This window comes from Rhinopithecus roxellana, chromosome 10 (genome assembly GCF_007565055.1).
Source record: "Rhinopithecus roxellana isolate Shanxi Qingling chromosome 10, ASM756505v1, whole genome shotgun sequence".
NCBI classification, from domain to species: Eukaryota; Metazoa; Chordata; class Mammalia; order Primates; family Cercopithecidae; genus Rhinopithecus; species Rhinopithecus roxellana.
In genome coordinates, this window is record NC_044558.1 from 83,118,503 (window position 1) to 83,130,665 (window position 12,163).

General features: G+C 43.5%; 1 protein-coding gene across 6 annotated transcripts in view; it reads left to right on the forward strand.

Moving 5' to 3' along the window:
- ZCCHC8 (zinc finger CCHC-type containing 8) overlaps positions 1–12,163 on the forward strand; it is a 37,196-nt gene that overhangs the window by 17,657 nt on the left and 7,376 nt on the right. For 3 of the 6 annotated variants that reach the window (XM_010368358.2, XM_010368359.2, XM_030939221.1), the window contains 8 exons: positions 4,782–4,885; positions 5,001–5,066; positions 5,645–5,705; positions 6,469–6,611; positions 6,892–7,034; positions 8,847–8,968; positions 11,318–11,404; positions 11,652–11,769. In XM_010368358.2, coding sequence (XP_010366660.1) covers positions 4,782–4,885; positions 5,001–5,066; positions 5,645–5,705; positions 6,469–6,611; positions 6,892–7,034; positions 8,847–8,968; positions 11,318–11,404; positions 11,652–11,769 — 844 coding nt within the window. The remainder of the gene's footprint in view (positions 1–4,781; positions 4,886–5,000; positions 5,067–5,644; positions 5,706–6,468; positions 6,612–6,891; positions 7,035–8,846; positions 8,969–11,317; positions 11,405–11,651; positions 11,770–12,163) is intronic. The other 3 variants (XM_030939223.1, XM_030939224.1, XM_010368360.2) reach the window with 2 other exon arrangements.

The following is a 12,163-nucleotide window of genomic DNA, read 5'->3' on the forward strand; positions in this document are numbered from 1 at the left end:
CTGCACTCCAGCCTGGGCGACAGAGCCAGACTCCGTCTCAAAAAAAAAACAAAAAACAAAAAAAAATGAAACCAGAAAAAAAACAAGTGAAATGGCACTTCTCATTTATAAAAGTGAATTGAGTATTACTGGAGTCAAATAGGGACTGAGATGTTATCAGGGCACTTTAAAGAAAAATTTCTGAATTTGAATGAGGTCGTGTTTCATTTTCCTTCTGACCCCGAGGTTCTGGGATTGAAAGTGGCACTTGTGGCCGGGCGCGGTGACTCACGCCTGTAATCCCAGCACTTTGGGAGGCCAAGACGGGCGAATCACGAGGTCAGGAGATCGAGAACATCCTGGCTAACACGGTGAAACCCTATCTCCCCTAAAAATACAAAAAATCAGCCGGGCGTCATGACAGGCGCCTGTAGTCCCAGCTACTTGGGAGGCTGAGGCAGGAGAATGGCGTGAACCCAGGAGGCGGAGCTTGCAGTGAGCCGAGATCGCACCACTGCACTCCAGCTTGGGCGACAGAGCGAGACTCCGTATCAAAAAAAAAAAAAAGAAAGTGGCACTTACCTAGAAACTGGGAATTTTCTGTATTTATTAATTTAGACCTTTAACAAATACGAAAATATTTAGTGAATGCCGCTTTGTCCCAGGGATCCTTCTAGGTTCCAGGGAGACAGCAGTGAAAAGAAGGGCAAAGTCCTGGCTCTCATCAAACTACATTCTAGTCGGGGAAGGTAGTGCCCTGAAGAAAAATGAAGCAGGGAAAGCAGAGAGTAGCTGTGGAGTAGGTGGTTTGCATAGTGACTGACAGCCTCTCAGAGCCGAACCTTGGATGAATTAAGGAAGTGAGTGGAGGCTGTGGTCTGCATGGGGCACTCCAGGCAGTAGGAAGCGTAATAGAAAGCCCAAGGCAGGAGCACTACCTGGCATGTAAGTTCTAAGCTTACTGCAGGTATTACTCGTGAAGGTGCTCTTAGGCTTCAGTTGTACAGATGAGGAAACAGAGATGGAAAGCTAAGTAACTTGCCAGTGGGTTAGTGAGTGGCAAAGCCAGGGCAGGGCTTAAAATCAGGCCCGTGGTCTGGCACAGTGGCTCACATCTGTAATCCCAGCACTATGGGAGGCCAAGGCAGGCGGATCACCTGAGGTCAGGAGTTCGAGACCAGCCTGGCCAACATGGCAAAACCTCATCTCTTCTAAAAATATAAAAATTAGCTGGGTATGGTGACTGAAGCCTATAATCCCAGCTACTCAGGGGGCTGAGGCAGGAGAATCGTTTGAACTTGGGAGACGGAGATTGCAGTGAGCCGAGATCATGCCACTGCACTCCAGCCTGGGCAACAGAGCGAGACTCAAAAAAAAAAAAAAAAAAGCCAGGCCCTTGGAGTCTGGAGCACATGGTCTGAATCTGTAGGTTGTCCAATAGGCTATAAAGAGGACTTTAGGCCGGGCGCGGTGGCTCAAGCCTGTAATCCCAGCACTTTGGGAGGCCGAGACGGGCGGATCACGAGGTCAGGAGATCGAGACCATCCTGGCTAACACGGTGAAACCCCGTCTCTACTAAAAAATACAAAAAACTAGCCGGGCGAGGTGGCGGGCGCCTGTAGTCCCAGCTACTTGGGAGGCTGAGGCAGGAGAATGGCATGAACCCGGGAGGCGGAGCTTGCAGTGAGCTGAGATCCGGCCACTGCACTTCAGCCTGGGCGACAGAGTGAGACTCCGTCTCAAAAAAAAAAAAAAAGAGGCCGGGCGCGGTGGCTCAAGCCTGTAATCCCAGCACTTTGGGAGGCCGAGACGGGCGGATCACAAGGTCAGGAGATCGAAACCATCCTGGCTAACCCGGTGAAACCCCGTCTCTACTAAAAAATATAAAAAACTAGCCGGGCGAGGTGGCGGGCGCTTGTAGTCCCAGCTACTCGGGAGGCTGAGGCAGCAGAATGGCGTAAACCCGGGAGGCGGAGCTTGCAGTGAGCTGAGATCCGGCCACTGCACTCCAGCCTGGGCGACAGAGCCAGACTCCGTCTCAAAAAAAAAAAAAAAAAAAGAGGACTTTAGATTTTACTGTAAGATGAGAAGCGATGGAGGGTTTTAAGTAGAAATGTGACATGATACGAATTGACTTTTTTTTTTTTTTTTTTGAGATGGAGTCTCGCTCTATCGCCCAGGCTGGAGTGCAGTGGCCAGATCTCAGCTCACTGCAAGCTCCGTATCCCAGGTTTACGCCATTCTCCCGCCTCAGCCTCCCGAGTAGCTGGGACTACAGGCGCCCACCACTACGCCCGGCTAGTTTTTTTTATTTTTTTTTAGTAGAGACGGGGTTTCACCTTGTTAGCCAGGGTGGTCTCGATCTCCTGACTTCGTGATCCACCCGCCTCGGCCTCCCAAAGTGCTGGGATTACAGGCATGAGCCACCCCGCCCGTCCATGAATTGACTTTTTAAAAGAGCTGGGTTCTGTGTGGAAAATAGTCTGTAGCTGGTTACCTGTGGAAGCTGAAAACCAGTTAGGAAGTTACTGTATTCAACTCAGGTGAGAGAAATTGGTACTGAGACTGGGGTGAGAATGGTGCTACTGAGAAGTGGTTAGAACGTGGATGTACTGGGGAAGTAGAGCTGATCAGATGTGTTGATGAATTGGATGCAGAATATGAGAGCAAGAGAGTCGTCATAGTGACTCAGGTTTTTGTCCTGAGAATCTGGAAGAATGTCGTCGTATTTTCTCTGATGGGGAAGACTAGAGGAGGAGCAGTTTTGGAGGGGGCTAGGAATCCAGTGCAGTTTTAAGCAGGTGAGTTTGAGATGCCACTCACACACCCCTTGAGAGCTGTCAAGTTGACACTTCCATATATAAAATTGGAGGTTAGGACGGATCAGAACTTGACCTTAAAGGAGAACATATATTCAGGGCAACTTGAATCTATGCTCCCAGTGAAAAAAATAATAATTAAAAAATAATATCTTAGGCCAGGCGCAGTGGCTTCTGCCTGTAATCCCAGCACTTTAGGAGGCCAAGGCAGGTGGATCACGAAGTCAGGAGTTTGAGACCAGCCTGACCAACATGAAGAAACCCCGTCTCTACTAAAAATAGAAAATTAGCCGGCTCTGATGGTGCATGCCTATAATCCCAGCTACTCAAGAGGCTGAGGCAGGAGAATCGCTTGAACCGAGGAGGTTCAGCTGGAGGTTGCGGTGAGCTGAGATTGCGCCATGGCACTCCAACCTGGGCAACAAGAGCGAAATTCTGTCTCAAAAAATAATAATAATAATAATAATAACTTGACTTTTAGAGGTAGTAAGCATCCTAACCCATGGTTAGGCTGAACCACCTGGGTAGTGAAAGTGAAGAGGAGGATTGAGACCTAGGGCACTTTAATACATGGAAGATAGAGGGATGAGAAGAGTCTAGCACAGAAGACTGAGGCTCAGTCAGCAAGGAAAGAAGAGAACGGAGAAGCATGTTCTAGAAGACAAGGGAGGAAGATGTTTTTAGGAGGAAGGAAAAATTGTGTCAATTGTTGCAGATAGGTTAAGAAAGATGAAGAGTGAGAACTGTCCATTGAATTTGGCTGCATGGAGGTCATTGGGAAGCTCCAATGTTAGGAGCTCAGCCCAATGATAGGTATAGAAGCCTTACTGGAAATGCTCAAGAGAGAGGGCAGTGTCATTAAAAAAATGGAGGCCAGGCACAGTGGCTCAGCACCTGTAATCCCAGCACTTTGGGAGGCTGAGGCGGGAGGATTGCTTGAGGCCAGGAGTTTAAGACCAGCCTGAGCAACATAGCAAGACCCCATTTCTAAAACAAAAAAAAAATTAGCTGTGTGTAGTGGCACAACTACTCGGAAGACTGAGGCAGGAGGATCATTTTAGCTCAGGACTTTGAGGTTACAGTGAGCCAAGATCATGCCACTGCATTCCAGCCTGGACAACAGAGCAAGACCCTGCCTCAAAAAAAAAAAAAATTATAAAGTATATGTGAGGCCAGGTGCAGTGGCTCGTGGCTATAATCCTAACACTTTGGGAGGCTGAGTCGGGTGGATCACTTAAGCTCAGGAGCTCGAGACCAGCCTGGGCAACATGGCAAGACTCTGCCTCTACTAAAAATACAAAAAAATAGCTGACCATGCTTGTGGTCCCAGCTTCTCGGGAGGCTGAGGTGGGAGGATCGTTTGAGCCTGGCAGGCGGAGGTTGTAGTAAGCCAAGATCACACCACTGTACTGCAGCCTGGGCGACAGAGACCCTATCTCAAAACAAACAAAAAAGTGTATGTGTGTGTGTTTGGTGTATGTGTAAAGAGAGAGACAGGCAGACAAAAATGTTAAATTACTAACAGTTGTTCAGTCTAGGTGAAGGATACATTGGGTGTTCATTGTACCACTTTTCCCACTTGTCTGTATGGAATTTTCAAAAGGAATTGGAGGGACAAGAAAAGAGTGAATGGGAAGAAAGGAAATGGAAACAATAACTAAAGGGTCTGCACGTCTTGCAAAGAGAAGCAATGAAGTGGGGCACTGGAGGGAAATGTGAGAGTCAAGGTTTTCATTTTTTGTTTTAATTCTGGAGATAGTCATGATCCAATACAGAGGAAAAACAGTGATCTAGGAGAGAGAAGGAACTGACGACGTAGTTTCTACTTACACATCAAAGTCTGGCTCCTTAATAACTAGGAAGTTATTATTTCTAATAATTCCATCCAAAATAAATTGTTAAAACAGTTAATCATAGTCTTACATTATTTAATGTCTTTTTTTCCTGCTTAAATAGCAATATTTTTTGACTTGTTTTCTGCAGGTTGTAGGAAGTGTCCTGTATTTTACTAATTTTTGCCTTGATAAATTGGGGCAACCGCTTCTAAATGAAAACCCTCAGCTTTCCGAAGGATGGGAAATACCCAAGTATCCTACATAGTGAATGAAGATCTTTTATGCATCTTACCATTAAGTTCACCTTTAAAACAATTTCCAAATTTTGCAGACCATGATAACTATTCCTTAATAAAATTCACTAAAGGTACCATCAAGTCTTCAGCCACATTGTTTCTCTAGAAGGGCAAGAAATACAAGTAAAGGCAAAAAGGTTTGTGTGGGGAGTTGTTTTGTTTTACTTATTTACTTTTTTAACCAAAATCATAAACTTTTGGCTTGAAAAGTTAATGTTCTTTACTGCTGGTTTACTCTAAGGTTAATTACAGATCGAGCTAGAATTTTAATCCATACATATATATTAAACGTTTAAATGGATCATCTGCTTCTTGGAATTCATTGGTTCTCACCTAATGTGCCTGGGCGGGTGGAAAAGTGTAATTGTTGCTGTCAATTTGATTGCAGTCTTATAACCATCTGCCTTGTTTCCATGTTACCTAATGGAAATATGATCATCTGTTCACCTCGATTCTGTGGTTAACCACTGAAAAAACTCAAAAGAGGTAACAGATCAGTCAGGAACAGAAGGGTTCTTGGTTAAAAGACTGCATAGTACTATTTAAATCACTCAATACAGGAGATTAAAGTATACTTCTTGTTGCAGATATTAGTGATCTGTGATCAACTTGCTTTCATGTTTCTCTGATACACTTTGCTGTCATATAGAATTTTATTGATTTGCTTTTCTATTTTTATTTACATTATAAAAATCTTTGTCTTTTGACCAAATAGGCCAAAGCCTCACTGTTTCAATTGTGGTTCTGAAGAACACCAAATGAAAGATTGCCCAATGGTAAATTTTTCTCATGTTAAGAAAAGTCTTTGAACAAGAGCTTTCTAATGTTTTCAACACATTTATGGTATTGTGTGACATGAAAGAACTTTCTTTGTTACTTTCCTGTAGTCCTTTAATTTGAAATCTTTTCAAATTTGTGTTTATATTTTAAGACATTAAATTTTTTTAGTAAATAATTTAAAATAGTACTCTCTGTATTTGATATGAATAAACAGTTAAATTGTAGAGTTTATCCAAAAACTTGATTTAATTTATGATAATACTGAGGTGATAGACTGCTCCTTTCCTTACTTATTTTTCTAAAATATTCACTCTCTTTTACACTTGTTCGTCATACATTAAAACTAAAATAATCGGCCAGGCGCGGTGGCTCAAGCCTGTAATCCCAGCACTTTGGGAGGCCGAGACGGGCGGATCACGAGGTCAGGAGATCGAGACCATCCTGGCTAACACAGTGAAATCCCGTCTCTACTAAAAAAAAATACAAAAAACTAGCCGGGCGAGATGTTGGGCGCCTGTAGTCCCAGCTACTCAGGAGGCTGAGGCAGGAGAATGGCGTAAACCTGGGAGGCGGAGCTTGCAGTGAGCTGAGATCCGGCCACTGCACTCCAGCCTGGGCAACAGAGCGAGACTCCGTCTCAAAAAAAAAAAAAAAAAAAAACTAAAATAATCTGTTTATTTGATCTAAAAAAAAGTATTTAATTTCTGAAATATTTCTGAGTTGCATGAAACTATTCTTTTCAAATGTGTCGTGATGTAGCCTCGAAATGCTGCTCGAATAAGTGAAAAGAGAAAAGAGTATATGGATGCCTGTGGGGAAGCAAACAATCAGAATTTCCAGCAGCGATACCATGCAGAAGAAGTAGAAGAAAGATTTGGAAGATTCAAGCCAGGAGTTATTAGGTATTAATGGCATTTTACCATAGGTCATTTTTATTTTCCTAGCGTTTGGAATGTTCTCTGTCTCTTCAGGCTAATTATCAGGATGTAAGTGTACTCTGCCAAAGCCCTAGGTAATATACATAAATTCATTTAGAAACATTTCTTGAAATTTTAATTATATTTGTTAGACATCATGGTATGTAATATAAGCAAGACATGTTTTAAAATACCAGAATATTATGTATGTGTTTTCATGCAAACAAGAATTCATTATTTTTCTTCCTCCTTTATTTTTACTTAGTGAGGAACTTCAAGATGCACTAGGTGTGACAGACAAGAGTCTTCCACCTTTTATCTATCGGATGCGCCAGCTAGGGTACCCACCAGGGTGGCTCAAAGAGGCTGAATTGGAGAATTCGGGGCTTGCACTGTATGATGGAAAAGGTATAGTATCTTAAGTTAGAGAAGTCACCTTAAGTGTTTCCCTTTTTTTTTTTATTATTAAAGAATCAACAAAATGTGATAGGAATGGCTGACTTCTTTAATGTGTGCTAACTAAAAAATATGATGATGATGTTTCCTTGGTAAATTTTACAAGGAAGGAACTAAAATTTCAGTGAGTTCATAGATTATCTGATGGTTTTCTGGGCTTGCTCAGGTACTATCTAGGCCAGAGTATCACCTCTCCAGCCAGTCCTCATAAGCTCTTACCTTTCTCAGTAATAATAACAGATGCCAGGAGACCTGTAAAATGTGAAATATAGAAAACCTCTAGGCCGGGCGCGGTGGCTCAAGCCTGTAATCCCAGCACTTTGGGAGGCCGAGACGGGCGGATCACGAGGTCAGGAGATCGAGACCATCCTGGCTAACACGGTGAAACCCCGTCTCTACTAAAAAAAATACAAAAACTAGCTGGGCGTGGTGGCGGGCGCCTGTAGTCCCAGCTGCTCGGGAGGCTGAGGCAGGAGAATGGCGTGAACCCGGGAGGCGGAGCTTACAGTGAGCTGAGATCCGGCCACTGTACTCCATACAGCCTGGGTGACAGCGAGACTCCGTCTCAAAAAAAAAAAAAAAAAAAGAAAACCTCTAATAGTCTAGAACTTCTCTCCTAGATACTTACTCTAGAAAGATACACATATGCAAAATAAACTGTATGTATACAAGAATCTTTTTGTATCATTGAATATGATGGTGAAAAATCTAAGACAACATTAAGGCCCTAAAGAAAAATGGTTAAATAAATTGGTAGTTCTAAGCTGTGGACTCCCTGCAACATATGAAGAGTGGGAATAAATCTGTATGAGCTGACATGGCAAAATCTTTGTGCAATATTGAGTTTTTAAAAAGCAGGTTTCAGCTGGGCGCAGTGACTCATGGCCGTAATCCCAGGATTTTAGAAGGCCGAGGTGGATGGATCACTTGAGGTCAGGAGTTCAAGACCAGCCTGGCCAAGATGGTGAAACCTGGTCTCTACTAAAAATACAAAAATTAGGCTGGGCGCGGTGGCTCAAGCCTGTAATCCCAGCACTTTGGGAGGCCGAGACGGGCGGATCACGAGGTCAGGAGATCAAGACCATCCTGGCTAACACAGTGAAACCCCGTCTCTACTAAAAACTACAAAAAAACTAGCTGGGCGAGGTGGCGGGCGCCTGTAGTCCCAGCTACTCGGGAGGCTGAGGCAGGAGAATGGCGTGAGCCTGGGAGGCGGAGCTTGCAGAGAGCTGAGATCCGGCCACTGCACTCCAGCCTGGGTGACAGAGCGAGACTCCGTCTCAAAAAAAAAATACAAAAATTAGCCAAGCATGGTGGCGGGCGCCTGTAATCCCAGCTACTTGGGAGGCTGAGGCAGTGGGTAGATCGCCTGAGCTCAGGAGTTTGAGACCAGCCTGGGCAACATGGTGAAACGCTGTCTGTACTAAAAATACACAGCCTACCCTGGTGTGGTTGTGCATGTGTGTAGAACCAGCTATTCAGGAGGCTGACGTGGGAGGATCACTTGAGCCTGAGAGGCAGAAGCTATAGTGAGCCAACATAGTGCCACTACACTCCAGTCTGGGTGACAAAGCAAGACCCTTTCTCAAAAAAAAAAAAAAAATTCTGTCCTAATGGTTAAGAAAAATTACAATTAAAATTGAAAGCCATTTCAAAACTAATTCTGTTGCCATGAGTATAAGCACTTTCCAGGTGTACTTTTGGTCTGGGAAGGGATATGTATTGACATTTAGCAATATTAACGCTTTTTATGGTCTGTAATAGATAGCACTGATGGGGAAACAGAAGTTGGAGAAATACAGCAGAATAAAAGTGTCACTTACGATCTCTCAAAATTGGTCAACTATCCTGGTTTTAATATATCTACTCCCAGAGGAATTCCAGATGTAAGTATATTTATTTTTTAAAATTATCGTGTGATGTGATATTATTATGTTAAAGATTGGTCAGAATATTAACTTGTTGGCTAGGCATGGTGGCTCACACCTGTAATCCCAACACTTTGCGAGTCCGAGGCAAGATGATCGCTTGAGCCCCAGAGTTCGAGACCAGCCTGGGCAACATAGCAAGACTTTGTCCCTACAAAAAAATTTAAAAACTAGCCAAGGGTGGCGGCACATGCCTGTAGTCCTGGCTATTAGGGAGGCTGAGGGGGGAGGATTGCAGATGTTACAGTGAGGTGAGATCACACGAGACCCTGACTCAAAAAATAATTACTTAATTCATATACACATACAAACTTATATAGTAGTTACTATTTAAAGGAATAAATGTGTTGTTTACTTTTTTTTTTTGAGATTGTGTCTCACTCTATCGCCCAGGCTGGGGTGCAGTGGTGCGATCTTGGCTCACTGCAACCTCTGTCTCCCGGGTTCACACCATTCTCCTGCCTCAGCCTCCCGAGTAGCTGGGACTACAGGCGCCCGCCACCATGCCCGGCTAGTTTTTTGTATTTTTAGTAGAGACGGGGTTTCACCATGTTAACCAGGATGGTCTCGATCTCTTGACCTCGTGATCCACCCGCCTCGGCCTCCCAAAGTGCTGGGATAACAGGCGTTAGCCACCACACCTGGCTACTTGTTTACATTTTTAATTTCCTTTATAGAATCTTGCTAGAATCTTAATTGAAGTCTTATATTCATCAACAGCAGTTTTCTCTGATTTTGTGCCCTCAGAAAGGGAGCCAGAATAGATTGGTTAGAGTCTCTAAATCTAAAACTACTCTAACATTTTAAAAGTTTTTAACAATATGGATTGTTCTGAGAGTATTATATATTTTACAGAATTAACCTAGGAAATAAGTTTCTATCTATAATAAATCTAAATATACTATAACTCTTTTTCCTGTTTATTCTTGCCTTTTTTCCCCTCAAAATAAAATTTCTCATTTTGTATATGAATGGTTTTTCCACACTTAACTCTTTTCCAGCTTCCATCTTAGGTCTCAAGATTCAACAATGAACTGTTGTACTGTTTTATTTAAAAAGTGTATCGGCCGGGCGCGGTGGCTCACGCCTGTAATCCCAGCTCTCAGGGAGGCAGAGGCGGGAGGATAGCTTGAGCCCAGGAGTTCGAGACCTGCCTGGGTAATACAGCGAGACCCCGTTCTCCACAAAAACGAAAAAAAAAAAAAAGACAAAAAAAAAAATAAAAAGTGTATTATTGGCCGGGCGCAGTGGCCCATGCCTATAATCCCAGCACTTTGGGAGGCCAAGGCGGGTGGATCACTTGAGCTCAGGAGTTTGAGACCAGCCTGGCCAATATGGCAAAATCCCATCTCTACTAAAAATATAAAAATTAGCTGGGTGTGGTGGCAGGCACCTGTAATCCCAGCTACTCAGGAGGCTGAGGCAGAAGAATCGCTTGAACCCGGGAGGTGGAGGTTACAGTGAGCTGAGATCACGCCATTGCACTTTAGTCTGGATGATGAAAGCAAAACTCCATCTCAAAAAAACATAAAAATAAAAAGTGTGTTCTTAGGAACTGGACAGTAGGGAAACAGCCAAAGACTTGAGGTTAAGAGTGTAGTGAGCAGATAGAAAGTTGTCAATCACACAAGACTGTAATTCATTACGGGCAGAAGTGCATGATACAAACCATCAGTGCTTCTGGAAGCCAGTGCAGCTTCCAGTCTACTTCACAGTCCCCTGGGAATACTCGTTAGAAATGTACATTCTTGAGTCCCATCCTTAGACTTAACTGATTCAAACCCTGGAACCTCTGTTTCACAAGAGTTCCATGGGATTCTTACTGAGAACCACTGTTGAATGTGCGATTGGAGAGGAGAGAGAAATAAGCGGTATGGAATCTTTAAAGATGAGTGCTGTATTTGGAAAGAGAAAGAGCAGAAGATAGAAAACTCATGAGTAAGTGTGTTAGGAGAATTAGGCTATGAACGGCCCTGTTAGCAGTGCCAGTGCTTGATGGGAGAGAGACTGGAGCCTGGGAGGCCCCATAGCAGTCACTCCTGCCTACATCTTCTGCTTGCGGTATGTAGAACCTTTTTTGGCCAAGTGATTGTGTCAGGTAGTCTTTTAGTATTCAGTCTTAATTATGTTGCAGGCAGGTTTAGTTTTCCTTCAACACATCATTATTTTCCGTAATTCCCAATAAAGGAAAAGTAACATAAGAAGGAAAAATGTAATTTGAGATCTCCACTGTACCTCCTTTGAGCAAAATCTCAAAACATGACATTTTCCAAATACATGGTTGTTTTTTTTTCTTCTCATTATTAGGAATGGAGGATCTTTGGTTCCATACCAATGCAGGCATGTCAGCAGAAGGATGTGTTTGCCAATTACCTTACTTCTAACTTCCAAGCGGTAAATCGATTTTAAGGGTGTGCTCTATAAAATGTTGTTGTGTCTGTGAGATTTTGTAATTTATTAGCATATTACAGTCTTTTCTTGCTTTATTATCTTGACAAACCAAAAGGAAAACAGTGGCGAAATTCACCAGTTACCTAGACTTATCTCCAGATTGCTTTTCTACATCATTTTAAGTGAAGGGATGGAGTTTAATTAATTGTCTACCCCACCTAACTTGTGTTTGGTTTGGTTGCTCCTTTAGCCAGGTATGAAGTCTGGCAGCAAGAGGTCTTCATCTCACTCTAGCCCAGGTAGTCCAAAGAAGCAGAAGAATGAAAGCAACTCAGCAGGATCCCCGGCCGACATGGAGCTCGATTCGGGTAGGTTTCATCTTATGGCTCTGATTTCTCTTTTTTTCCTCTTTTTTTTTTTTTTTTTTTTTGAGACAGAGTCTCGCTCTTTCGCGAAGGCTGGAGTACAGTGGCGCGATCTCGGCTCACTGCAACCTCCGCCTCCCGTGTTCATGCCATTCTCCTGCCTCAGCCTCCCTAGTAGCTGGGACTACAGGTGCCCGCCACCACGTCAGGCTAATTTTTAGTAGAGACAGGGTTTCACCATGTTAGCTAGGATGGTCTTGATCTCTTGACCTCGTGATCCACCCGCCTTGGCCTCCCAAAGTGCTGGGATTACAGACATGAGCCACTGCGCCCGGCCTGTAGCTTTGATTTCATCAAGAAGCTATGACACATTTGTATGCTCCTGAATTCCGTAAGA